Consider the following 27,890-nt stretch of genomic DNA (forward strand, 5'->3'; position numbering starts at 1 on the left):
TGAGTCGCTTTCAGGTCAAACTTCAAACCAGTCTTTTGAGAGCGCCGCATTTTGAGGTCAGCTCAAGAAGAATCGAGCGAAAACACCTTAAACCCCAACACATATGTGCCCTGGAGCTAGAGGCCGGGACATGCACAAAAGAGGCGATGGTCTACAAAGACCCGGGTAATGAGCAGAGGCCAATTAAAAAGAGCTGCTCCCTCCTCCTCCTCCTCCTCCTCATCTACCACCTCCCTTTCTCCACCTCGCTCTATCTGTCCTTCTGTCTCTCCTCCTCCAGTGGCTTGTTATTGATCACCTTTAACCCCGTCTCTCAGTGGTGTCAAAACTACCATTTAGGGTCATCCCTAGGGCTGAGCGTGTGTCGATCGCACCCTGCCCTATAAATCATTACTGGGAGGGAGGAGGGCTCTGGAGGGTCTGGCTTGCCTGAAGAGCAGAGGGAAGGCCTGACTTTCGTAGACACATTTCGGCAGAGCCCAACCCTTTGCCCCCAGGGGTCAAGGGTCATCGATGGTCCCATGGATTAGCACCCAGACACCCCCGCTAACCCTGGCTTCTCCAGCCAACCCACCTCTATTCCCCCACGGGCCCGGCAGCAGCACCCCTTTGATTTTTAAATAAGACGAAAGGTCAGCCAGCGTCCTGACCTGTCTTTGCAGTGATCTCCCTCCCTGTACGTGACGGTTCGTCTTTATTCATGATGGATACTAATTATTTTTTTTGTTTTAAAACTGAACGAAGGATGAGCAAAGTTTTTAGGTGAGATGTAAAGGGAAGCTCACAGAATGATATGGTCGAGAGAGTTTGTCAGCGGTGTGAATGACTGGAGCTGTGGGCTACAGGAGGCTATTGTTGTCACTGTCTATCTATTTGGCTATCTGTGTTGGCCTCACACAAACTCCCCTTTACCTCCTCCTGGGCTGGAGGCGCCTCATCGCCTCAGTACACGGCTGCATATCAGCCAGATGCTGCATCCACCCAAAGCCCTCCTCCTCCTCCTCTCTACACCCCTCTCTTCTCCTCCATCTCCCCTATGCTTTACTCCCTATGTAGAGGGGCAAATAAACAACCCACTCTCTCTCTCTGTCTCTTTCCTTCTAATCTGCCTCTCTCTGTCTGTCTGTCTGTGTGTCCACCTGCTGCTCTCCCTGCAGTGGTCAGACGAGGTTAGGTAACCCTCCTCAGTCACAGTCAAGGGGCCTGGGGATGAGGGGATGATGGGTAGAGGTGACAGGTCCTTTGTTGGGGTAAAGACTCATGACCCATGGGTAGGCAGGCAAAGGAAGGGGTAGGGGAATCTATCGCTCTCCTCAAATCCTGACCCTTCATATCCCACTGGATGATGCATAGTTGGAGGTTATTTTGTCACTTTTCTGTACGAGTCAGCAAGCAGTGGTGGATCGTAACCATTATACAATTACTCAAATACTACTGAAGCACAACTTTAAGGTGTATTTGCACCCACATATTTTTTTTTTTTTGCTATTTTATACATCTACTCTTCAAATATTGTAATTTTACACTAGTACATTGATTTAATAATTATAGTTACTAGTTACATTGCAGAAAACTTATAATGCTATTTTATGGATTAAACATAGAAAATAGTTATCATCTCCACTTTGACCACTGCTGCTTACATGCACATGTATGTACATACATAATTCATCATTGATGACATTAATAATAATGTTACAATATTTAATAATGTAGCAATGGCAGATACCATTCTGCATAACCAGCACATTTATTTTTAATACTTTAACTTCAGCACTTTCCAGCCCAGTCTCACCAAATAGTGTATGAATGACATGACAATTTTGAAGTCATTTTGCATTCAATCACTACCATGGTTATTCTTGCTTTTGGCGTGTCATTTCACGCCACGTAGTCTGTACTGACGCATCTGCGAGAATGTGCTACACTCAGAGCTAGTGACGTAGTATAAAGAGTGAGAAAGACCACTTATTGAGGTGGATGAGTCAAACAAACACAGGACTGATGTTTTTCCTTAACCTAACTAAATGATTTTGTTACCTAACTGTGGTCGTTACCATAGTTTTGTCGCCTAAACATAGCCAGGACCATTTCACGGTAACGACGTGGTGTTAAATGACACGAAAAGCCGCTTCACAACGTTAACTCTGCGGCTTGAAATGACACCCAAAACTCTTTAAATGCGTTATCATGACATGTCCTTAAAGGCGTGGTATTTATACGCCTTCCCATGTGATCAGGTTGGTACTTTCACACAAGGTAAATTTTGTATGCAGCATTGGAGTACTTTTCCTGGTGGTATTGCTACTTTTACTTAAGTAAAGAATCTGAATACTTTTTCCGTATAGTAGCAATAAATACAAATAGTCAGATCTTTGTTGTAAAGCTTCTGTATACAGCTTAAATGTGCTATTGATAATATTGATAACATTCAACCACTAGATGTAGCATTGTCCCTCCCTTGTTCCATTGAATTTACTTCACAACAAGTCATTGCCAGGCACTTACCGTCAATCTCAGCCATTTATCCTGTTTTCTACACTAACTGACGACCCAGAGATATCACATGATACCAAAACGTCCTTTTACTATTGGCTCACAAGCCTTGTTAGAAGTAGGAACCAAACGTCAGATATCTTCTACAGAGATAAACAAAACATTTATTTTGGACCCGCCAAAAATCTTAAAAATGATTCATTCAAAATCATTATTCTTTTCAGGAAAAGCCATACTCTTATTCGGCACTTTTCTAAAAGCTCTGTGGATGTATTATTTTTGAAAAATATTCGTCCACAAAAATGTTATCAATGAGACCTTTAATTCAAATATGATTGACGCAGCTGCGTCATGTGAATCCCTCTCGCACCAATCAGCTTGCGTTACTTGCATATACAGATAAAAGGTGATCCATTGATGCTGAGGGGGGATGGTGGTGAAGCAGAGGGTATGGATTTGGTACCCATTGTTGGTAGGGGGTTCCCATGTGCCTCTCCACCCACTCCAACCCACTCACCTCTCCCCTGCGGGACAACTCTACCAGGGGGTGCAGGCGTGGGACGGGACACTCCGCCACCGAGGGGATTAATTGGTGTGGCACCTCTTTGGTGCATATGGCCAAAGCAATTAAATAGTGGCCCTAGGCCTTCAGTTTGCCATTACTAAACCTGTGACAAAGCAGCAAATTGGGCCTTTCTCTTCATACTTGTGCCCACATATGAGCACCGGAGATGAAACAAATTCTGCATGTGTCTGCAGAAGTTGCTTTATGAGGTGTGCATACTGGGGAAACAGGATTACAGGTATGGCAGCATAAATGACATGGACGTGGATGATGGAGTTTTTAAGCACGCGTTCGTTAAAATTTGTGCATATGTTTGTGTATATGTGTCCACGTGTTTCTGCATGGACATTTGAATGCACAATGTGCAGACTCTAACTAAGGTCTGGTGGCTTTCTCATCTCTCCCACTGTCTCTCCCACTCCCTGCAGCCGTCAATTAGTGAGCCTGGGTGTGCGAAGGCCTTGTGCTCTTTCACATGAGCCTTTGTTGCTTCTCGCTCCCTCTCTCTGTCTCCCCCGTGTTTGAAGATTGAGAAAAGACATGAGGCAGGTTACTGTAGCTCCTCTCTGGGGTGTTGGTTGCTGTCTGCCCCTCTGTATGCCTGCCTGGGCCTGAAGCAGCAGACCACAGTGTCCGCAGAGCCTTCAAACACAGGAGGGAAGACACAGGCCCGGCCATGGAAAGCCAACCTCCGTCAGAAAAGGACGGCTGTGTCAGATACACCATCACCTCTACCACTGCAGAGAGACTACTGGCCCTGTACGTAGAGTAAATGCATATTGTGTGGTTTGTAGAAGGGGAAGGAGGAAAAGAAGAGAAATGCAAGGACTATGCTGAGAGAAAAGGAAGGTGAGGACAATGATGGAGAGGTGGAAGAAAAAGGAGAAGCAAAGAGATGAAGGGAAAGAGTAGCAGACACGATGAGAAAGACGAGGAGGAAACGAGTAAGGAAAGACAAGGAGAAGCAAATGAAGTGAAGGAAAGGCAAACAGGAGAAAGAAGAGGAGGATGAGCAGGAGGAAGAAAAAAAATAAAAGAGGATGTTTATGAAGGAAATTTAAGGGAGGAGAATGAGGATGAAGAGGAGAAAATTAACTAGGAGTGAAAAGGAAAGGGAAAAAGTAGACGTGGAAAACAAAAAAATTTGGATGAAAAGCATCATCGTATCGTTATATATTCCTACTTTTATCTCTTTTATTTTTTACTTGGCCAAACAACACTAAACTTACTGTATATTAGACCGTCTGTAAACAACACTGTAAACAACAAGGGACCCTTTCTGGTCCTGCTATTATCCTTAAAGCAAATTCATCTATGAAAAAAAAGCGATATATAAAAGCTTTTGAAGGTTATATGAAATATTCCACATCAGCTGTAACAAAATAACCTCCTTTACTCTCAATTACCAGTTTCTGTTTTTCATACATAGACATGTTGGGAGATTTAGCAGCTCCCAGGTTCTAAGCAGAGGAAAGAAAAACACCTCTCCATACAAATTTGAAGCTGTTTTTATCTGTTAGCTGTCAATGTCAAAACTGAGAGCAATTCCAGGTGCTATATTGAATAACTGACAGCTCCATTCAGAAATTCAAGTGGTTTAGCTAGTAGCGATTGTTCTATTTAATACAATTTAGCCTAGAAAGAGCCACTGAATAAGCTTTTTTTTTGGAGTGCAGACAACCTTTGTCTAACAAGGGCCAGACGTGTTCACCCCCAACCACCCAGCAGCCCTCCACCCCAGCCCAGATCTCCAGACACTGGGCTTGAGAGAGGCGTGAAGAAGGGGGCCAGACTGCTGGCCATCCATCACACCCGTCTGACCCGCCCCGCAGTGCTGAAAAGACCACGGTTATCACTCACCCCTGACACAGCCATCGACGTTTGCCCTTAGACGCGCGCACACACACACACACACACACAAACTCGCACGCTGAAACACACATATGGACAATCTACAACATCTTTGCAGTCACTCCGAAATGTCCCGTCACCTCTTGTCCTTCCCCTCCATTGAACCCTCATCACCATCCATCAGCCCACATCATTCACAAAAATGCCAACACGCTCAACAGATGGCTCCAAACCAATAAGACCATGAGAAATTGCCAGGTACTGTATAACTCCCAACAGGGACCAATCACGTACGTCTGCACTTTCAACCAGGAAGCGGCTATTTCCAGTCCGCGCAGAACAGTTATGCAAAAGCTAGCTTCGATCTGGACTGGTGGGGGGGCCTTTGTGCAGATCTCAGTTGGGCGTTACAATAGCTCGTATTGTCCCGCTGCCTCTCAGCTTTATTACATATGTATGTGTTGATTGCTGCAAAACAACAATGCTGGTGCATGGCATTAAGCAGTAACAATAACAGTGATGCTTGGCGCTCCTACTCAGCGTTGGATGTTTATCCAACGAACCTCTGTGTCGACGCCCAGTACCCAAATGGTGTGAAATACCAGCAGGAGAGCCAGCTCGGGGATATCATGAATGGGAACTTTATAGAATACTTTCCTTTATTGAGGCATATTTCAGTGATTTTTAACTCTACACACCAAAAACAACAACAGATGAGGGATCATTTATTGTTGTATTGTGAAATAATACAGAACTCACAAGAAGTCATCGTCCGAATAACTTTTAGTTTTGGCTGCATGTAGAGGGCTTTGTATTGAGTGTGAACACTGAGCTTTGTATAGGAACCCAATGGGATCTATACTGTGTAGATGTGTGAAATTGATACAGAATTTCAATGGCACAATGGACACATACGAGAGTAGCACCAAAGGCTCAAAGGTCACCTGGCCCACCCACGTCACTGTGGTGTAACAAGCCTGCGTGGAATGCCAGGGGGTCGTTCTGGTCGAAAACCTTGCGTTTGTCACCCGCTCAACCCTCCGAGCATCGTGACACACCCGAGCGGGCCAAGCAATGTGCCACCCCCGCCCAGCACCCTGCGGTATCAGAGACCTCCCCACCCTTTGGGTCCCATTCACACAAACCCACACATGGGCGTACGCAGACAACGGCCATCTCTGATGCCCTTCTGATTCCCTCCGTTGGCATTTAGCTGCAGAAGTTTAGTGTCTCTGTGTGTATGTGTGTGTGTGTTTGTTTCAGCGAGGCAGTGTGCAGCAGGGAAGGGAAGGGGTGGGGGGTGCTGAGGTGACAAGAGTTGTGGTGCAGATGTCCCCACAGCCAGCGGAGCCTCATGAATGGTAACTGTTGTGATGGTGACGGGGAAACGCGTTGGAGGCCTGGCCTACGCACTCCAGCCATCTGAATGGCTGGAATTCAACTTGGTTCGAAAAGACAAGCTCATGCGTGCAGACTGGAAACAATGTGCCCTCTTTATTACTTTCACTCTCTCTCGCTCTCTGCCACTCTCACTCTTTCTTCTTTGCCTTTGAATCATTCCCCCTCTGTAAATATAGCTGATTTTCATTGTGTTTCATTGTGACGCAAATCTTTCATGGTACCTTTTAGAATTGTTGTTGAGCATCAAAAATCATTGTGTATATACGACTAAAAACATACAAAGCAAATTGATTAATTCTTAATAATGCATCAAATGAAGCAACTTATTCTTAGAGGATGAAGCACAATCTACTGAAACAAAGGAACAAAGATGGATAGGAAGTCACGGGGTAATTGATTTGAAGTGGAAATGTTATGATTGATCTATTGATTAACTGTCTGGTGCTCCGGCCCTTTTTAACAGCAGACATACGGCTTCACTCGGGGGACCATGAAGCTGCGTCCTCAGAGGGACACACGCACACGCCATAGGTCCATCTATTTACCAATGCGACTATCTGGACTATGAGACAAAGGAGAGACAAGATGAAGCTGCCTCTCCACGCTCCATCCTATTAAACATCTGTTCAGCCAGTCTAAGAAGTCGATGCTTGGCCAAACTCATTTTGTGACTCAAAGGCTGTTTATATCGTAGAATTTATTGTCACATATCAGCGTTTTCAGATGAAATGATGTGACTGATATCCAATTGACAAAAGACAGAAGGGGGACTGACTGTGTGTGTGCTGAAAACACATTTTTCAGAAGAAAGAGTAAATCTTCTGCTGCTCTGTTTGCTTTAGATTTTCTTTACAGTACACTGTGAACATCAGATATAACTGAGCGCACATACACATCTACCGCCAGTCTTCCTCAGAGTTGCAGTATTTATCAGTCTACCAGTGTGGGAATAGAGTGCTACAGGAATGAGTCCTAAAACCCGGAAATGAGTTTTTATTATTTTAGCAGTTTCGGTTCCCTCTTCTGGCAGTCAATGTTTTTTTTTTTAATACGTTTTTAGTTAGATGCCTGAAATATGAAGAGATTTTATATAAGAGATTTTAACGTTTTATTCTACGTCATGAATTTTGAAGCCTTTATGTGTCTTAAAAAAGGCGGTTGCTAACAAGTGGTTAAATGAGACTCATAAACATCATCACGCTGACTCGTCCGCCTTTACATCCTCGTTGTGTATACTCACGCTCATGTGACCGTGGTGCAGTTCGTTTATAGCCTAACGTCATCTTTTTACTTCTGGCGATTGCATTCAAGTTTCAAAAATCATAGAAGTGGTGTTCATTTGTGAAGATTATCTTGCTGAACAAATATGTAAGTATTATAACCGTTTGTTTGCCACAGATCTTATTTTCTGCAATAATCCAAAATCCAATGGAAAACTCAGATTGGCTTTTTGTGGAGGGAACCATGGCGATGCTACCTTCCTGGTTGGCCTACAAAAATACGTCATCCCTGGAGCACTCTATTAGTGCTGGGTATCGTTTAAAGAATTACGATGCCATACCAATACCAGTACTCCTAAAGTGATACCGATATCAATACTTAATAGTACTTCATTCGATACCCATCATGTGAATAGAAGCTGTGTGTGTGTCCCACTGGCTAGCTAATCGCCACCGCACTGCACAGCGCTCATACAGCGGTTGCCGCTGATAATGCTGTCCAACTCATGGTTGCAGGACCGCATTGTAGAGTAACTGTAACAGCCACCTCCCGGTTCCCCTCATGTTAAGTGTTAACACTTGTTCCGTTGTTAGGGCTGTAAGTACCGTTTGCACCGTTAGCTGCTAGCCATCGGCTCAGACATTTCCGTGTTCAGTATGGCTTGTAGTTGCTGCGGTAGTGGACCAATCACACTTCGCAGAAAATTGCGACTGATTGGCTGCAAAATCATACAATGTAGTACTAGTAATTACTACTAGTATGTAGTAATTTTTTTCTAGATTTGGGCACAAAAAGGATCGATTGCAGGTATTGACTGGAGAAGTTTCAATACTACTTGTTACTGGGTTGTTTCGGTCGATACCTTGAAGGAATAGAGTACCGATACCCAGCCCAAGTGGGAATGTCTTCGCACACTGGCTGTACTATTAGCTAAACCAAACACCAAAGATGAATTAACAACAGCTATACCAAATCTGTGAGATTACACTGACCCATAGGACATGATCAGACACATTAGTGAAAACCTCAGAACTAAAAATGTCATACACATTGTGCGAAACAAAGCACATACACTAACTTTGTTAGTATTTACATGAGAGTAGATATTAAACATTTTCAAGTTCTGTTTCCAAATTCCAGTCGAGGTACACAGCGTTCCCATCTCCTTTATAAGAGACAGTGAAGTGGACAGCCAGACTACAGTGAAGTCCTTTATCCTGACTAACAAACAGATAAGCTCTGACCCACACACTCACACACAAACACACAGGGGGAGCGACAGACAGTAAAAGTCGGACTTGTCCCAAGAGAGACCAAGAAAAGGATTGTTGTTTGAAGCAGGAAGGGGTTATTGTTCACTAGATGCCAGGGCGTGGGCATCCAGGCACAGATTAGCCACAGGGAAACATTATCTCTCCGGGCCAGTTTACAAGACCCAGTCTGGCCTGGACTGGCATAGTTTGGTCATCTAGGTACTTCATGTTCTGAGTGGCTCTTGTCTCTCATAAGAACAAAGTGCGGGCTTGTTGGAGGAGCTCAAAGGGGTGAGCCCCTGCTCTCCTCTCCTCCCACTTTCTCTCCTCCCTGCTTCCCCACCTCTCCTCCCCTCTGGACCCAAGACCAACTGCGAGGCTGCTACAGTTCAAGCCTGGCCACGTGTTGGCCATTACACTCCCACAATGACCTTGTTGAGCTCAACATTTAGAGTCCCATAAAAACATTATTGTCCGACTCCTGGGATCATTTGTCCACTACCACAAAAAGGCTCAGAGAAAACCAAAACGTTAACCCCCCGGGGTTTTGCGGAGGCACATTTTTCAGATTCTGCCCCTTCTCTCCCTCACTACCCATCCGCCCTCTCGGTACCACATTGCGCCCACATTGACGTACTTCCCAGCAGTGCCCACGGGGCACTCCTACACCAGCACATTCAGATATGAAGAAGGCTGCTTGGTCAAAATGCTGCCCCATAAAACAGCTATTTTGTGTTTTGTACTCCAAAGAGCAAAACCAACAATAATATCCATTCTCTTCTGCATGCATCACCATTTCAGCTTTTTTCCTCTCATTTTATTGTCTTTTGTCTGCAAATGTTTCTGTTTGTCATCTATCCATCTGTCCATCCATCTAGCCTTCCCTTTTCAGATGCATAACTATGGACCCATAACAGCTAAAAGTCCCTAATGGTCATTTAGTCTCTAAATATGTCCATTTCACATCGGCTGGGTGCATGTACCTGCTGAGTGAATGGGCAAGGTCGTGCCAGCCTATTAGCCATATTAAAAACCAACCCATTATGGTAATTGGGGAAGTCTAATGCATGTACAGGTTGCTTAGCGCCCATGTATTAGCTCTGATAGATGACTCAGTGATTAGCATTGAAAGGTACATTGTAGTGCAGCGCTGCTGCTTGCCCCCGTGCTTGCCGTCCTCTGATCCTGTCTCTCAATGTGGTGACCTCTACAGTGGACACTTAGGTCAGTTATGCACGTCCCTGACCAAATGTTTGCTGCTGGGAATCAGAGTGACCGCTATGGACAAGGACATTTGTTATTCACTGTGACAATGACAAAGAATTGTAACTTTTTTTTTCTTGGAGGGCTGAAAACATACTTAATTTCCATTTGGCCCCCGGCAGGACATGATTGTGGTTAGAAATTAGGGAAGGCACGTGTTTCATCCTCAATACCTAACATTACATTAATGGACTTAAAAGGAACAGTGTGTTACATTTCAGGGGGATCTATTTACAGGAATATAATAAATGGAATATAATATTCATTACTATGTTTTCATTAGTGTATAATCACCTAATCAAACTAAGAATTGTTGTGTTTTTGTTACCTTAGAATGAGCCCTTCATATCTATATAGGGAGCGGGTCCTCTTCACGGACTCCGCCATGTTGTGCCGACATGTTTCTACAACGGGCAAACCAAGCGCTGGCTCTAACGAGAGCCTTTCGCATTTTTATGTTACCTGAAGGCCACCTTAGTTCTCCGACACTGCGATAACGTGAGCCTCAGAGTGCAAAACCGTGTTACTGTCAGCTGTAGTGTAATTATGGTAAGGATGGCCTCTGAGCTCTGAGGTGAACAGTGTTACCACGGTTTTGCACTCAATGGCTCACGTCACCACAGTCTTGGAAAGGGAGGAGTGAGCGGAAGGGTACTCAGTTGGTTGCAATCTGAAACTGCACCACTAGATGTCGCCCAATCCTACACACTGTACCTTTTAAGATGCGCATATAAATATAGAAACTGTACATTCTCTAGTTACAACACTCTCACATAGTCAAAAGAACAGTACATGCCAAAAAAAAATTTTTTAAAGCCAACCTGAAATTATTAAATAAAAAAAAATAAACAATTAGTACTGATCAACAACACTGTCAAATTGCTGGTGTTTTTTCTAAAGCGGGATTCTTATTTCATTATTAAGACTGTAAATATCTCAGCATTCAAAAAGCAGAGAAAATCTTGATTGGAGAGTATGAGAGGGATGTAGCAATAACCCACAGTCATACTGATGAGAGTGTTAATACTTCACTGAAGTTTTTAATTTAGAAATCCATAAGGGAAATGCTTTGCCTTGAGTATCCAAATCACATTTCATTAAATTTTACCATCTGTCCTGAACCACCAGCACCCACCCCAGTCTCCGTTTTACTCCCGATCCGGAGCTCCCATCCCCTGCTCTATGAGCGGCCCTGACTGGGTCTCTCAGGGAAGGGAGCACATTCTCCTTTCATCCCCTCTTAGAGGACAAACATCAGTCCCATCACGCCGCCCATCCATATTCATGAGCCGCTTATAAATATCTGATAGCAGCCTCGCTACAGCTGTTTAGCTGGGAGAAGCAACGTAAAGCGTCTCGCGCATACACACACAAACATTTTGACCGGACACGCATGTGCACGTACACACACGCTTAAATTGTATGTATTGTCTTCTCTTTCACACACGTGCGTACGCTGGTCGGAGGCCAGATCTCGGCCCCACATCTCCCAGTGGTTCTACCTGCCTTGCCCCCTGATAGCATCGGCTCATTGCAGGGCTATCGCTCTCTCTCTCGTTCTCTCTCTCTGGCTTTAATTAAAGCGTAAGTGTGACTACAAAATGAGAGAGGAATCCTTAAGTGCCGTATTTACCTTCCCTCTGACAGGGCTCATGCTTATCAGTGAGGACGAGAGTATACCGGAGCCAAGAGACAGGGACTTCTCAAAGGCCTGAGTAATCGCTCGGGCCCCTCTGCCTCAATTACACACTCACACACACACACACACACACATCCTCAAACTCAGCATCTCGTGACGCCTCTCTCCTCCGTTTGATGCATATGGAATACAAATGCTTCGCATTGGTTCTCATCAATTTCAGGAATTTAAATTGTCTAATGAAACATACAATAAGTACAAAGAGTTGAACTACATCAGCATTCGTAACACCTCATTAAGACAAAACAAAACAACATAACAGAGTGTGAGAGGGGAATTTCTTATGTTCAGTAATGTGGCTGTAGCGATTCATGCTAATTATTCTTCCATTAATTCCAAACAAACAAAGACTTTTTTTACTGTTGTTGGGACATTTCACTTCCTGTGTGCCAGAAGATTTTTCCCTGGAAAGTTGTAATTGACACCCAGGTGTTTAGAACAGGGAGCTCATAAAACGTGTATCAGTTGTATCACTAATGTGCTACACAGAATAGTGAGAGAAAAAGCAATGCAAAATAAGATGTTGATGAAAATGTTGCAAAATATTAAATAGTAAATGTGGTGCACTAGATGGGGAAGCAGCCAGTCAGGGTTGGAAATAAAAAAAAATTGTCCACCTGCCACTGTGGCTGGCGGATTCCAAATTTTACCAGCCACTCAATAGATTACCATTGGTTTTTTTTTACTGGTGAGTGAAGCAAATTAAGTGGCCACTTGCATATTTTACCAGCATTTGGTAGCTGCTGGTAGCTGGTGCTAACTTCCTACCCTGCAGACAATCCCTTGCAAAGGAACACGATGGTATTACTGGCTGGGAGGGACAGCCAGGCAGAGCCAGAAGGAAAATATTTGGCTTTTCACCAGTTACGCTATGTCCAACAGCTAGTCGCTAAGCTTATCTGCCGTTTGGTGCTGGGCAGGTAATGAATGTTGGGGTTTATTTGAGGTTTTTTTTCTATAAACAGCTAAAATCTGCTCAAAATCAAAACGGTATTCTTTTGCAGCCGTAAAACCAAAACAATGATCCTAAAGACGCTCTTTACGATCCAGAGAATTAATATGGCAGCAAACAACTATTTGCTATGTAAAGATATAGAGGAGTAATGTCTACCTGAGCAGAGAATGAAGTTGCGCTCCCTCTGTGTGTGTTGTAATCCGAGCTTCTCCGTGCTTTGTTGACACAGCCGGGCTGGCCGCGTGTTCCTTTTAGTGCATGTTTGTGCATGTGAATGTAGCCCACTGGCTTGCTCACAGCTGCTGCTCTGCACTGCTCTCATACAGCTGTTACAACTGACGGCATCGTTGCGGAAACATAGCATCCACCCTCTGGTTCCCTCTCAGGTAAACACTGTTAGCTCTTTCAGCACTGTTGCCTTATTTTGCACTGTTAGCACCAATAGCTGCGAGCCGCCGACTCAGCGGTCGTATCAAGAAGGTAACCCACAAATTGTGAAATCTGATCTGAGATCTGCAAAAAACTTTTAAAAGCTCTTGCGACTCGCTGCCCGACAACGTATCATAACCTTAACCATTCGAGGTCAGTGCCTAACCTTATGTGTTGAGAGCCGTACAGAGGCAGGAGAAATGCTCCCAATCTCGCATTCAGCATCTTTAAAGCTGCTTAAACCTCCATAGAGCTGAGGGGAAAATGCAGAGTTGAAAATATTTCACTGTGTGTTCGTCTCTATGAGCTTTCACATTCATTTTATCCATTGTTAATACAAAAAAATGTTGATTAGAGCAGCTTTAAATCTCATGTTCTATTTAACCCTTTTCTTTATTTTTAATCTCTACGCTAGATAAAAAGCTGTCTTGCATTTTTCTATGTATGAAGAGGAGCCTTGCAGCCATTTACAATGCAGAATCCTTGGGAGAGAAAAACAGAAGGGGCCTTTTTTTTCCTGGGGCTCCAGATTAGAACAGCGATATGAACACCTCCCTATCAATGTCTGCTCGTGGCTTCCTAATCACATCCCTGCTACTGATACTGAGGCAGAAACAGGACGTGAGAGGGAGGGTGAGCAAGAATAAGAGAAAGGAGAGATAGAGAGAGAGAGAGAGGCAGCTAAAGGCACAATCTTGGAAATCAAACGCCACAATCCACCGCATGCTTAGCGTGGCAGAGATACAGCGACAATATTCAGAGGTGACATTGCAATCAGTGGACAATACTGGCACGGGATCCTGCACTTTCAGGAAGGCAGCAGCCCCAAAAGTACACTTGTGAGGGATATTTCTGGTGTTTCTTTTGATTCTTTTTTTATTTACTGATACCTAACCCTTCCAGTCGCTCGTCTTCTCCTCCAACTCATTAGAAACATTAGAATTGCTGATGCCGGCAAGAAAACACATTTTGCTTCGGTCTGAAGAATATCTTTGTTCTGTTTCCAATACAAATAGAAGGAGATTTAAATATTGCTCCTCTGGAGTGTGCCTGTGTAAGAGAGGGAGGTAGAGAGAGAGAGTCTGAGTGTGCATCTGTGTGTTGAGCCGCGATTGGTTGTGCATACGAAAGGATGAGAAATTGTGTGAGCTTGTATGTGTGTGTGACACTATGTGTGTTCCCAGAGGGTATTTCTGTTCCTTGTGTGGAGTACAGTTAAAGTGAACAATAGGCAGTGCTGCACTGCACCCTATGCACCGTGATACTACAGAACATCAACAAAAGACAGACTACAGGCTTTGTAGAGGAATCTACTACTTCTTCACTTTTGGAAATGGTCAAAAATGTTGCGAGCTTTTAGCCACAAAGGTCTTGAATAATGATTGGATCAGATAGGCCGATGGCTTTTAACCTCTACTTGGAAAAGACAACAGTATACATTCAGTTTAACTGTGAAAGGCAACAGGTGCATTAGTCCTTTTTAGTAACCTAAAGTCAGTCATCAAAACAACGGGACAAAACAGGAGGGAAATAATGATAAAAATGGAAAGGAAATACATCAGAAGTTGAGGGAGAGTAAAGGATAGAGTAATATAAGAGGATATAAGGAGGAAATTGAAGCATAACAGAGGTTAAATATAAAAAAAAACAGAAGAAGAAAAATGTAAATAGAAGGTGTAGAATTGCAAAAGAGAAAGGCGGAGGGAAGGCTGAAGCTAGCTAGCTTTCCTCATTAGCCATGCAGAGCATCTTGGCTCTGCTCCCACACCTCCCGGCTCATCATCGCCTGGGCCCTGGCTGCCAGCGCACCCCCACCTCCAGGAGCCATCCCTCTCTGCCTCATCCCTCCATCCATCCCTCCCTCCCCTTCCAGCCCCTATAATCACACCCGCAATCGCAGCCCCTAATTAGGTTAATTAATTTGTATCAGCCCTTGTAGGGACTTGGCTGATGAGGCAACCGTAATAGCGTCACCCCCCCTTGCAAAAGAACGAGGAATAAAAAAGATCTGATGCAAACCTGTCAGTGACAAGACAGGACTATAAACCACGGGGTCACATTTACCTCCCCCACCCCCAACCTTTCTCCCAACTACGTCTTTTCTCTCCCTTCTAACCCCAACACATCCCTTCCCCCTTGCTCTTGTTATTCAATAGGGGTGACACCGACACCTAAATAGTGATATATAACCCATCGTGTGACATTGTGTCCACTGTAATGAAAACATGCTGTATAATAATAATAATTGAGTCTCCTCAGCGACATACTTCAATGCATACAGAAGTGTTTTGCTTGTTTGTTTACTCTTTGGCAGTCTGTCGTGGTGTTCCAAAAGTGGGGGAGAAAAAAGTGTGCGGTATGATAATGATTCTCTTGGCGGTTTGTCTCTCCGTCGTCGTCAGAGAGACCGATTGAAGCATCGCATTACAATCAGCGGCCCTCATCGTCCCTCATCAGGCCACTGACGAACAAACTCTGATTAACACCCCCATCTGATTACTGCAATCACCCGGGCTAACCACGCACATGCACTGTCCCCCCACGAGTGCACACACACATGCATGCACACTCACTGTTGAGCAGATACTGTATGAGGTGCATGTGTACACAAAAAAGCAGCTCTCATCACGCGTCGTCACGTCGTTGCCATTAGAGAGGTAACCATTAGAGAAACAACACACTAACAAATTCTGAGAGACAAAAAAGTGCAGTGTGTTTGTGTGGAAGACAGATGTAGAAATTAAAAGACTGGGAATATTCTAATGAAGTGAAGAGGAGCTTAACAGAAGAGGAAACTAACAAGTAGGTTTCAAAAAGTTACACACCTACAGTATCAAACTAGGGCTGTCAAAGTTAACGCGATAATAACGCTCTAATGCAAATGTGTTTTAATGCCACTCATTTTCTTAACGCATTAACGCAACTTGGGATTTTTAGGTCGTAGCGTTTTAAAGCTAGGGTGAATATACTAGTATCATATGAAACTAGAAAACCTAATGAATTCATTGTCATACTGGCTTGTTGTGAAGGAGGTTAAATAACGCTCCAAACTAATATACGCTAAATTTTGGTGAGGAAAAACTGTCATGGCAATTTCCAAAGGGGTCCCTTGACCTCTGACCTCAAGATATGTGAATGAAAATGGGTTCTATGGGTACCCACGAGTCTCCCCTTTACAGACATGCCCACTTTATGATAATCATAATGGGGAAAGTCATAGTCAAGTCAGCACACTGACACACTGACAGCTGTTGTTGCCTGTTGGGCTGCAGTTTTCCATGTTATGATTTGAGCATATTTTTTTATGCTCAATGCAGTACCTGTGAGGGTTTCTGGACAATATTTGTCATTGTTTTGTGTTTTTAATTGATTTCCTATAATAAATATATACAATACATTTGCATAAAACAAGCATATTTGCCCACTCCCATGTTGAGTATTAAAGACCTGACAAATCTCCCTTTAAGGTACATTTTGAACAGATACAAAATGTGATTCATTTGCGATTAATCGCGATTAACTATGGACCATAATGCGATTAATTGCGATTGAATATTTTAATCAATTGACAGCCCAATATCAAACCAAAGTACAGTGTCCAGTGTGAGTATTGCTCAGTTTCAAAACACACAAACACTCCTCCGTACACAAGAACTGGGTGCGTTCAATTGTGATGCAAGCAGACACATGCATAAATATACACACACACACAATCTCAGGCAGACAATGACACGGGGAGGCAGCGAGACAAGGACAGATCCGGTAGTTAAAGCGTAATGAACACGTCCCCGAGGCGCGCGCCTGGCATTCCCCTGAATGATGGACTGACAGTAATACCGGGGCAGATGGGTGCCCTCCACGCCCCGTTCAACACCACACACACACACACACACACACACACACACACATGTACACACCCTCCCCCTGGTCTATCCTGTCCCTCTCTCCTGCAGAGAGATACCCCCTGTAGGGCTGATGTGGAGTTGGGGTGGGGGTGGGTGGTGGGGGGGACCAGGGGTGCTGTGTATGTGTGTGTGTGTGTGTGCACCTAGAGGTGGGGGGCACAAGTATGAGGCCCCCGTCATGATTTAGGCTCCCATGCAAATTTAATCAATTCGAGTACCTCTCGCCAGCCAGGGCTCATTAGCGGCAATTTAAAAAGGGGGCTCTGTGATCCCCACCTCACTGCATGAGCCAGACATTCAACTCCGGCACACACACACACACACACACACACTCACACACACAAACATGCTAAGATACACACACATATCCAAATACTCACACACAAGTACACAAAAAAGGCACACACGTCAGGGGCACTGTCAAGACTGTAAAGATTTTCCTTCAGACGTCTTCCCCCTGGCATGGAGAGAGAGACCCTGCCTGCACGCCAGCCTCCCACACACCCCTCCTCTTCCTCCCCCCTTTTCTGTCCCTCCTCTCTATCCAGTACTTCAAAAGCCCCATGACACCCAGCTTCAAGTTAAAGGAGAGAGGGATCCGCAGATAAAGACTACCTCTCATCCCCCCACCCCCTCGCATTCTGAGGCTCCCTCCCAACACTCAAACCCCAGGCTACCTCTCTCTTCTCCCCCACCTCTCGCTCTCCAGCTCTCCGTAATTGGGGGATCGATTAGTATTGTCCTTAACCATCCTTAACCTTGGCTCTGTGCGCTGGCTCTGGAGCGGGGCAGAACTGCGTTGGTGAATGAGGAGGGTGGAGGTGCAGCACGCGTGGTTTGCAAGGATCAAGTGGCAGGTTAAAACCGTGTGGGGAGATGATAGTGTTTGTGACTAGGGCTGCAACTAACTAATTATATTGAATTATTATGACGTCCTCAAATGTCCTGTTTTGTCCTCAACTCAGAGATATTCAGTTTACTGTCATCGAGGAGTAAAGAAACCAGAAAATATTCACATTTAAGAAGCTGGAATCAGAGAATTTAGGCTTTGTTTTCTTAAAAGAAAAATACTCAAACCATTAATTGATTATCTAAATAGTAGGCTATTAATTTAATAGTTGACAACTAATCAATTAATCAAGTAATCCTCGCAGCTCTATTTGTGACCAGTTTGTATTCTGTATCATCTTATAATAAAGAAAATGTGACCACAAAATAACCTGCAGTTGCCTAAAAATAAGTTAAAGGTTTGGTTCAGCAAAATTACAATAAAACATTTGTAATTTTGTTTTTATTTGCCCAGATTTTATTTGTCTCTGGGATTTATGCTGGATATTTCAAAACATGGGCAAAGAAAACCAGATTTATAAGTAGGTCAATAACATTTGTGGTAAGTGAGAAAATATGTTTTTTAGGGCTGTCAAAGTTAACGTGATAATAACATATTAACGCAAATTAATTTTAACGCCACTAATTTCTTTAACGCATTAATGCAACTTGTGATTTTTAAGTTGTAGCAGGCTCAGTTTTAAAACTAGAGTGAAGACTGGCATTAATACTACAACACCTAAGGAATCCATTGGTACCAACCATGTCATACCAGCTTGTCGCAAAGGAGGCTGAATAACGCTCCAAACTTTTTACGTTTTGGCGAGGACAAACTGTCATGGCCATTTTCAAAGGGGTCCCTTGACCTCTGACCTCTAGAAATGTGAATGAAAATGGATTCTATGGGTATCAACGAGTCTTCCCTTTACAGACATGCCCACTTTATGATGATCACATGCAGTTTGGGACAAGTCATAGTCAAGTCAGCACACTGGCACACTGACAGCTGTTGTACCCTGTTGGGCTTGAGTTTACCATGTTATGATTTAAGCATATTTTGCATGCTAAATGCAGTACCTGTGAGGGTTTCTGGACAATATTTGTCATTGTTTTGTGTTGTTAATTGATTTCCAATAATAAATATATATATATATATATATATATTTGCATAAAGCAAGCATATTTGCCCACTCCCATATTAACAAGAGTATTAAATCTCCCTTTGAGGTACATTTTTAACAGATAAAGCATGTGCGATTAATTTGCGATTAATCTCGATTAAATATTTTAATCGATTGACAGCCCTAATATTTTTGTAATTTGAGTAAACTGACCCTTTAAATAAAATTGATAAATTCCCCCATGAAACAAAATATCAGCGTCATATAGAAAACTGTAATACTATAGTAGTATAGTGCAGCATTAAATAGACATTGGCATCAAAGAAACAGATCACAAAATGTTCCCTTTATTTATAGGAACAGTTTTTTTTTCCATTATATGTGTAATAACTAAACTTGTAAAACAAAGATCCATTGTATTGTACCCCTTCTTAACCAGGCTAGACTTTTACTCTCAAGCAGTTACTATATATCGGGGTCAATGTCATACCCTGCAGCTGTGTGACCACACAGCTCTCACTTCTAACTCCCCCCATTCCAAAAATGACTATTCGTTAGCAAACCTCCAGGGTCATTAACCTAAAGAGATGTCGTTGTGGGGGACAGGATGGCCTGTGCGAGTCGTCAAATGAATTACGAGGCTTTTGACAATAGAGAAATGCCTGTCTATATCTTTAAAATCAGAAGGTCGCCCACTGTGCCCACCCCTGAGCCCTGCCACTGCATCCCGGCGTAAGAGTCCCGTTGCTGGGGGGAATGAAAGGAGAGCTTGAGGAGGAACAGTGGCTCGTCTGTTCTTGGGTCGCACAGTCTGATAGGGGTCCCGGAACTGCGCACACAGTGTTTTGACCCCTGGGCTCTCCTCTATGACCTCCACCCCCTTCCGCTTATGGACGTCGGGCCCTGAGGGTCCCGATACACGCACGCTCTCTCAGCGGTGTGACGCAGTAGCAGAGGGCAGGGAGGGTGGGAGGAAGGCGTGAGGAAGGAGGAACGGAGAGTTGGCCAAGGACGTCAATCACTCTTTTACTGGGTACAATACAATTCTGACATGAATGGTCAACACTGAAATGCCTCTGAAGGTCCTTGTGTGGTGCACAGTGAAATCCATGCATGCATATTCTGTATATGTTTACTACATGTAAAGTATATACACATAGTTTTATGTATTTTTCAGGGCTGTCAATCAATTAAAATAATATCGCAAAATTATTCACACATTATTTTATCTGTTCAAAATGTACCTTAAAGGGAGATTTGTCAAGTATTTAATACTCTATCAACATGGGAGTGGGTAAATATGCTTGCTCTGTGCAAATGTATGTACATATTTACTATTGGAAATCAATTAACAACATGAAACAATGCCAAATATTGTCCAGAGACCCTCACAGGTACTGCATTTAGCATAAAAATATGATCAAATCATAACATAACAAACTGAAGCCCAACAGGCAACAACAGCTGTCAGTGTGTCAGTGTGCTGTGATTATCATAAAGTGGGCATGTCTGTAAAGGGGAGACTCGTGGGTACCCATAGAACCCATTTTCATTCACATATCTTGAGGTCAGAGGTCAAGGGACCCCTTTGAAAATGGCCATACCAGTTTTTCCTCACCAAAATGTAGCTGAAGTTTGGAGCGTTATTTAGCCTCCTTCGTGACGATCTAGTATGGCATGGTTGGCACCAATGGATTCCTTAAGTTTTTCTAGTTTCATATGATACCAGTATCTTCACTTTACAATTTTGTAGCTTCAAAACTCGGGTTAACTTTGACAGCCCTAGTATTTAAAAAAAACATCCTCATCAACATTACTGCAATGAAGGAAACTGCTGTAAGCTCTGTGCTGAGAGGAACCAGTCCAGGTGCACATCAGTCTTTCCCTGTTCTGGCCCATCACGAGGTGTTGGCTCACCTTTGCTCTGGTCAGCAGTGTTTGGGCCAAGGCCTCTGGTCTCCCTCCTCCAGCCCCTCCACCTCTCACTGCGCCTGGTGACATTTGTGTCTGGCTCCCTCTCTCCCCTCTTCCCCTCCAGTGGCTCCCAGGAGAGGCTGATGGATGGGCCCTGTTTATGAAGCTGCTGCCACCACAGCGATCAATCAAACCTGGGTCACTGTGATCTGCTACCGAGCGCCAGGTCTTCAGTCTATTTCGCACTATAGGCTGGAGGAACCACACGTACAGTTTGTTAGTACTCACGGCAGCGCTATAAAGAACTAGAAACGGATACATTTTGTGAATTTGGGAGTGCTTGACTCACCTGAAGTGCTTGACTCAAGCAACTTCAAATGTCAGGACAGGGATTGGCGAGGACTGATGGCAGGGGGATCAACAGAAGAGTTGGTCTTAGTGGCAAACCAGGGATCTTTTTACAGTGAGGCATCTGAGATAATCCCCGCTCCACCATGGCACTCAGGGAAACTGATCAGCACACGCACACACTTTCCTGAGAAGTCTAATGAGCCAAAGACGATGCGCCTGTATGAGCTGGATAGTCTTGTGAGAGCGGAAAGATGTGATGAAGACATGGAAAATAACAGCCTTCATAGGACTTTATCATAGAAGACATTTTGACGTGTCACAGTAAGAAAAGCATAGATGTAATTTATTAAATTAGTGATGGCTGGATTCCATTTAGCTGCTTCGATTTCTGGGTCTTGTGCATGCTGGCTCACTGTCACCTTAAAGCCTCAGTAGGCAGAGTGTTTTTGGCATCATTGGGCAACAATTCCATAATAACCTTTCAGCATATTGTAATTCAAGTGTTCTGAGAGATAACTAGACTTCTGCACCTCCTCATGGCTCTGTTTTCAGGCTTTTAAAAATCTAGCCTGTAACGGGAGACTTTGGCAAATCACAGGTAATATCAGAGAGAGCGTTCCTATTGGCTGTGCTCCGGCTGGTGGGCGGTGCTTGGTATTTCCGGGTCACAAACTTTCTCATTTTACAGTTAAACAGTACACTACAAGATGTTTCTGAAAACAGTTAAAGGGGGGGAATTGGCATTACAGTAACAGAATATTGATTTTATATATTGATATTGATTCGTTGACGGTTTGATTGGAGTTGGCGAGTGATTGACAGCTGCTCCGAGACGGCAGGCTACAGCTCGGCTCTGATTGGTTGTTTTCCTCCGGTCTGTGAAATCCTGCAGATGCCATTAGGAGCACCGGAGGACACAGAGGCACATGATCTTTTTTAGATTACCTGTCTCATGCACTACTGTCAGGATATACAGTAGAGACAGTTTTATAAAAAATACTTTTTTAATCATATTTGCTCCATTTCAACCCACTGCACCTTTAAATGTCATTAGTAACACTTTTGCCTTTCCTAGCGTGACACTTCAAATGTCTGCTGCTGTAAAAAAAAAAAAAAGCCTAGGAGTATGGGCATTGATTTGCATGGTTAATAAACATTGGAATAGGCTCGTTCTTGATGCGGCATCGCATCAAGATAACTGAATGAATGAATGAGAATAAATTGTAGAAACAGGTGTAGCTGTAACAATAGTTACATTCGTCTCTCAAGGGAGCCTTTTAACAGAGGTATTTTTGCATAAGCACAGCTGCAGCTAATAAAATTAATAATGGGTAATTTTGATTAAAGTGAGCTAATGAGCAAGCATTGACAATAGTATTATTATTATCAATGCATGCTAACTGACACCTAAATCATACTTAATTTTATTAGCTGCAGCTGTGTCTACCCTGCTGTGACATGTGAAGAGGGTCTTTTGGAGGTGAATACTGCATCCCAAAGTCAAGAACTGCAACGAACGTGTGTCCTTCAGAGGCTCTGAAGACTTAAAGGGATAGTTTGGGTGTTTTGAACTGGGGTTGTATGATCAACTTATCCATAGTAAGTGTATTACCTACAGTAGATGGGCGGTCGCGCCGGTCGGCACGCCCCCAGCATGGAGAAGCAGACAGGAGTTAACGCACAAAACCAAAACAATGTACTGCTGTAGACGGGGCCGGCAGCAAAACATATTTTAGCCACCTAAAAAAATCAATATCAGTTTAAGTGTACGCTATATTTAGAATATTTGTACTGCTTTACCTTGCCATGGACAGCTATACAGTCTATGTTTCCAACGAGGAACTGAAGCCGTTATCTATGCTCTTATCAAAGCAACCAGACTCCATTGAATAAAACTGTAATTCTACCTTGCAGAACACGGGAGTTGCTGGTCTACCGCTGCCTCGATCGGTTAGTTAGTGTTATTGTGTGACTTTGGTTAGTTCGGATTCACCAAAGTCACGTAATAACACAAACAAACTAACCGATCAGGGCCAGCAACTCCCTTGTTCTGCAAGGTAAAATTACTGTTTTTTTCAATTGAGTTTGGTGGTTTTGACGAGAGCATAGATGGATACAATGGCTTCAGTTCCCCCTGGGAAAGGGCCGTCTCACGGCAAGGTAAACCAATGGAAATATTCCTAAATGTAGCGTGCACTTAAACTGAGTTTTTTTTATGTGGCTAAAATATGTTTTGCTGCTGCCCCCGTCCACAGCAGTACATTACTTTGGCTCCAAGTGCTAACTCCTGTCTGCTTCTCCAAACTGGGGGCGTGCCGCCCGTCATCTACTCTAGGTAATACACTGATTATGGATAAGTACCTCATACAACCCCACTTCAAAACACCCAAACTATCCCTTTAAGCTGAACCTGACTTTTACCAGTGACTGATGACCACATGAATGCAGAAACCTGATAAATATGACATCGACATGTGACAGTTCCTGACTTTATGAGATGACAAGGACAACCTGAATGCAACCAAATCGCTTGGAATGACCTGTGGGGGATGCCAAAGTTATGTCTTTCAAATTCTGGCAGAAAAATAATGCATTTCTTTGGCGTTTTAGTAGAAGCTTTTGAAATGGAACATCACCGTCTATTATGACAGGTTTGAAATGTGAAAATGTGACTGGAGAGCTGTTTGTGACACAGGCACACAATTAAGCTCTGAAGTCTAAATGTTGGGTCACACTAGTGACTTCCAGCTTGGTCTACTCTCGGTGCTTGTTCCAGTGTCTTCAGCCACCAACAGACTTTTTTCCAAATAGTGTGATAAAGAACACTAATGCCACCTACTGGTACAGGAACAAAATACAATCTACTGCCACAATTCTGATGGCTCCGCTGACCAGAGCACATACAACATGCTAGGTTCAAATTCTGCAAGAGGCCTATTTCACTAATTGTGCGATTGTCTCTTACTACTATTTCTAAAGTCGCTACATTGACAACAAACCCATAACAAATGCAAGTCAAGAAATCACATGAACTTGTATGTTCTTCTGATGTTTATTTGAATAAAAATATGTACAAAACTGCAGAGCTGCAACAACATTTGAGGGAAACAAAGTGATCCCATGTCTGTTGTCTATGGTGTGATGTAGAAGTCCATTAATTCACCAGAATGTTATTGGCAAAGTTGGTGATTTCTTCTCAGCATGATGATTTTCTTTCAGCGTTTCCTCTTGGCGTCAAACTTGTAGATAGCTGCAGCATTGGGTGTCTCCTTTGTTACCTTCACTTTCTGGTTCTTATCCTGGTGCAAAGAGTAAAAAAATATGTTAATGTTGATTTGACGGTCATTTGTAATTAAAACCAAAATGCCCGTTGTGATTAAGAAGACCTTCTCCTCACCTGTAGGTCCTTGCGGGTCTGAATCTTCTGGCTGATGACAAACAATTTCTTCTCTCTGTCAATCCTCTGGGAGAGGATCTTATACTGGTGATTCCTCTGCTTGGCCAACTTCTACAGGTAAGAGTGAGGAGACAACATCAACCATCAGTGGGTATGTAGTTTAAACTTTTTTTCCATTTAGACGGGATGGTCACACAGTAAATGAGGCTGATCTACATGCATTACAAACCACGTACCTTCATACTGTGAGGCTGTACACCTCCCTGGATGATCTTAGTCTCCAAAGTTTTCAGAGTTGGTCTATTGAACACTCGGTCCACCAGCTCAGGAGCTGTGTCGAGGTGGTTTGCCAGGTCAAATGACTGCACTGAGGAGACACAGAGAAACTTTGATTAAAACTTTAACAAATAACTAATAACTATTAAAGCCCACAAAGATGTGTATTCATATCATAATTAGCTACTGTGCATTTATATTTACCTTCCGTCTTGGAACCCACAAAAAATGTATGCTTGTTCTTTTGTTTGCTGTCTGCATCTAGGAGATGGAGCGCTCCTTTCATCCTCTCAATTTTCTAAAAAACAAATGAGAAACACTCAAAGATTTACAGGCAGTAACAACAGAAGCCCTATTGGGGGAGGATTCATTTTACAGTGGGAGGTTAGGTAATGGCCGGAACAATAATTTTGTTTTCAGTGCATAATCAAGTGCATTTTTGTTGTGTTCTTTTTATTCCAAATTTAAAGGTCCCATATCATGCTCATTTTCAGGTTCATACTTGTATTTTGTGTTTATACTAGAACATGTCTACATGCTGTAATGCTCAAGAAAACCTTAATTTTCCTCATACTGTCTGCCTGAATATACCTGTATTTACTGTCTGTCTGAAACGCTCCGTTTTAGTGCATTTCAACGGAATTGCAACGGAAATGCGTTGCTGGGCAACAGCTTGGGTCCATGTTTAATTCCTGTTAGCTGATGACAATCACAGACACTGCAGCAGGAAATAACATGGGACACATTTAAAAAGGTTTACGTTTAAAACTGTGATAATTGTCTAAATATTGTATATTTGTGACATCACAAATGGACAGAAATCATGACGGCTTGTTTTAAAAGGCACAGTTTCTGAATACAGGCTGTGTGTATTTCATAGCGTTCGAGCGTTTCGATACTTTTACAGGATTTATACAGCATTTATTACACAGCTTTGTTGAATACTCGATTCTGATTGGTCAATCACAGCGTTCTACTGTCTGTTATTTCTTTATAGCAGACCGTTGCTATGTATAACAGGCCGTTGCTATGGGCGCAGTTCTGATGTCGGACTCTGGCGGACCATGTTTGTGTCAAATTATTGATTTCTTAAGTAAGTAGCCGTGTAATAAGCGGGATAATGTACAGCTAGTGGGTCATTTTTGTGAAATAAACCCCTTCAGGGCACAATAATGACCAGCTCGCTGTTCATTATCCCTCACTTAAACGTGCTTTATAATATAATAGACATGGAAATCTCACTTTTTACAATATGAGACCTTTAAAAGAGGCATCAAGAGGTTCTCCGTACATGAGTTATTACAGAAAAAAAAAAAACCTACCTTAGCCTCTGCAACTCTTTTCATCTCCACATATTTGATATCCTGCGTCCTCATCACTTTCTTCTGCTCCTCCGTCACCTCCACCTCCTCATTGTGTTTTTTCGCCGTGTGAACTCCATCCTGTCAACACGCCACAAAATAAGGCACACATATTAAATGCGCAGACATCAGATGAGAGGATTCACTAACTCATTCTCTCCGTCTTGTTGCTCTGATGACGACACTTAATCTTACCTGTAGTTGAGAGCTGATCATGTTGTAGTAAAACTCATCTGGGTTCTTATCCAGAGCTTTCTTTCGCAGAGCAGAAAGAGTGTTTTGTTTCTTGTGGTAATCACTGTAAAACAAACAAAGTAAGCAATTACAAGACTTATTCCTCAACCCTTGTTTGACATCAACAGTCCAATCCAAAGTCTGGAAACATAAAACACGTCGGTTTTTTAACTTGATTCAACTCACTCTGCACGGAGTTTGTAGTCTTTCTTCTTCTCCAGCAGCCCCAGATGTTTCCTGAAACCAGGCTGGTCGGACAAAACGATACAGTTAAGACAAATAATGCACATTCAGTATTAATATGTATCATATACAGAACATCACATTTATTAGGTTGGTGATAAGTAAGTGGTGGAAAGTAACTAAGTACATTTACTCAAGTATAATACTTAATTTTGAGGTACTTAAGTTGAGTATTTCCATGTTCTGCTAAAATGGTACTTTTTACTCCATTACATTTATAAGGGTAACTTTAGTTACTAGTTACTTTTCAGAGTAATATTATAATTATACAATAATAAATAAATAAATAATTTATAAATGTATTATTTATAATAAATAAAAAAATAAAAAATAGACATATGATAAGCTTAAAAAATACAATATATTGTTTAAAATTAAACCAGTGGTTTCCATCCTTTTTGGCACAGAGATCTCTCTGCCTGACCCCCCTACAGTAGGTTGAGAACCACTGGAATAAACTGTATATAAAGCAGTTGTTTAAGTTAAAAAGCTGCTCACACATTGATGCATCTGTATTAACAATCTATAATGTAACATACTGCATAGTTAATATGCCAATCAGTGGCAATTTCTCTGCAGAATGAGTACTTTTGCTTTTGATACTTTAAGTATGTTGTGCTAATGAATCTTTTGCTACACAGAACTATCCATGAACATTAATAACACAGCAGCAGGCCAGAAAAGCTAAGAAGCAACATGCTCACCTGAGCTCTCTCATGGTGGTTTCTCTGTTTCGATTTCAACGCTTTCCTGAACGAAGACATTCTCCAAACTGTCCTCGGGCTTAATAAAGCAGAATAGTTGAGTTAAAGCAGGTATATGTAGGGCTTTCTTCTAATCTGTGCAGACACTAAAACCTCTCTGCTGCTGCTTCCCTGCTAGCTGAACATGTGGCTTCCTGTCTGCTTGCTTCAGACTGGCTTGTTGTCATTTCTCTGCAGCAGATTCGCAACATTTCAATGCCTTATGAATCATGATGGACAATTTACTAACATAAAAGAAAAAAATCCCATAATTATTCTTTGTCATTTGATGCGAAAAGGAAACAAAATTACTATTTTGTCTTTAATATAATAAAGTGCTGTGAATGTCATGCTCTGTGTTGCAGAAGCGCCTAACAAACACTA

The 27,890-nt window shown here is 42.8% G+C and overlaps 1 protein-coding gene and 1 long non-coding RNA gene across 2 annotated transcripts; both read right to left on the reverse strand.

Moving 5' to 3' along the window:
- Window positions 1–706: 706 nt before the first annotated feature.
- On the reverse strand, window positions 707–21,807 carry LOC119497516. The gene is made up of 3 exons (XR_005208941.1): window positions 21,672–21,807; window positions 17,377–17,387; window positions 707–734 (listed from the first exon to the last, which is right to left on the reverse strand). It is a non-coding gene; the product is annotated as an uncharacterized LOC119497516 (long non-coding RNA).
- Window positions 21,808–24,285: 2,478 nt separating this feature from the next.
- On the reverse strand, window positions 24,286–27,689 carry utp11 (UTP11 small subunit processome component). The gene is made up of 8 exons (XM_037785676.1): window positions 27,468–27,689; window positions 26,707–26,768; window positions 26,482–26,584; window positions 26,248–26,367; window positions 25,130–25,223; window positions 24,886–25,016; window positions 24,650–24,760; window positions 24,286–24,551 (listed from the first exon to the last, which is right to left on the reverse strand). The coding sequence occupies exons 1-8, from the start codon at window positions 27,525–27,527 to the stop codon at window positions 24,468–24,470; spliced, it is 765 nt and encodes a 254-aa protein (XP_037641604.1). The 5' UTR covers window positions 27,528–27,689; the 3' UTR covers window positions 24,286–24,467.
- Window positions 27,690–27,890: the final 201 nt, after the last annotated feature.

Source organism: Sebastes umbrosus, chromosome 11, assembly GCF_015220745.1.
Source record: "Sebastes umbrosus isolate fSebUmb1 chromosome 11, fSebUmb1.pri, whole genome shotgun sequence".
Taxonomy (NCBI): Eukaryota; Metazoa; Chordata; class Actinopteri; order Perciformes; family Sebastidae; genus Sebastes; species Sebastes umbrosus.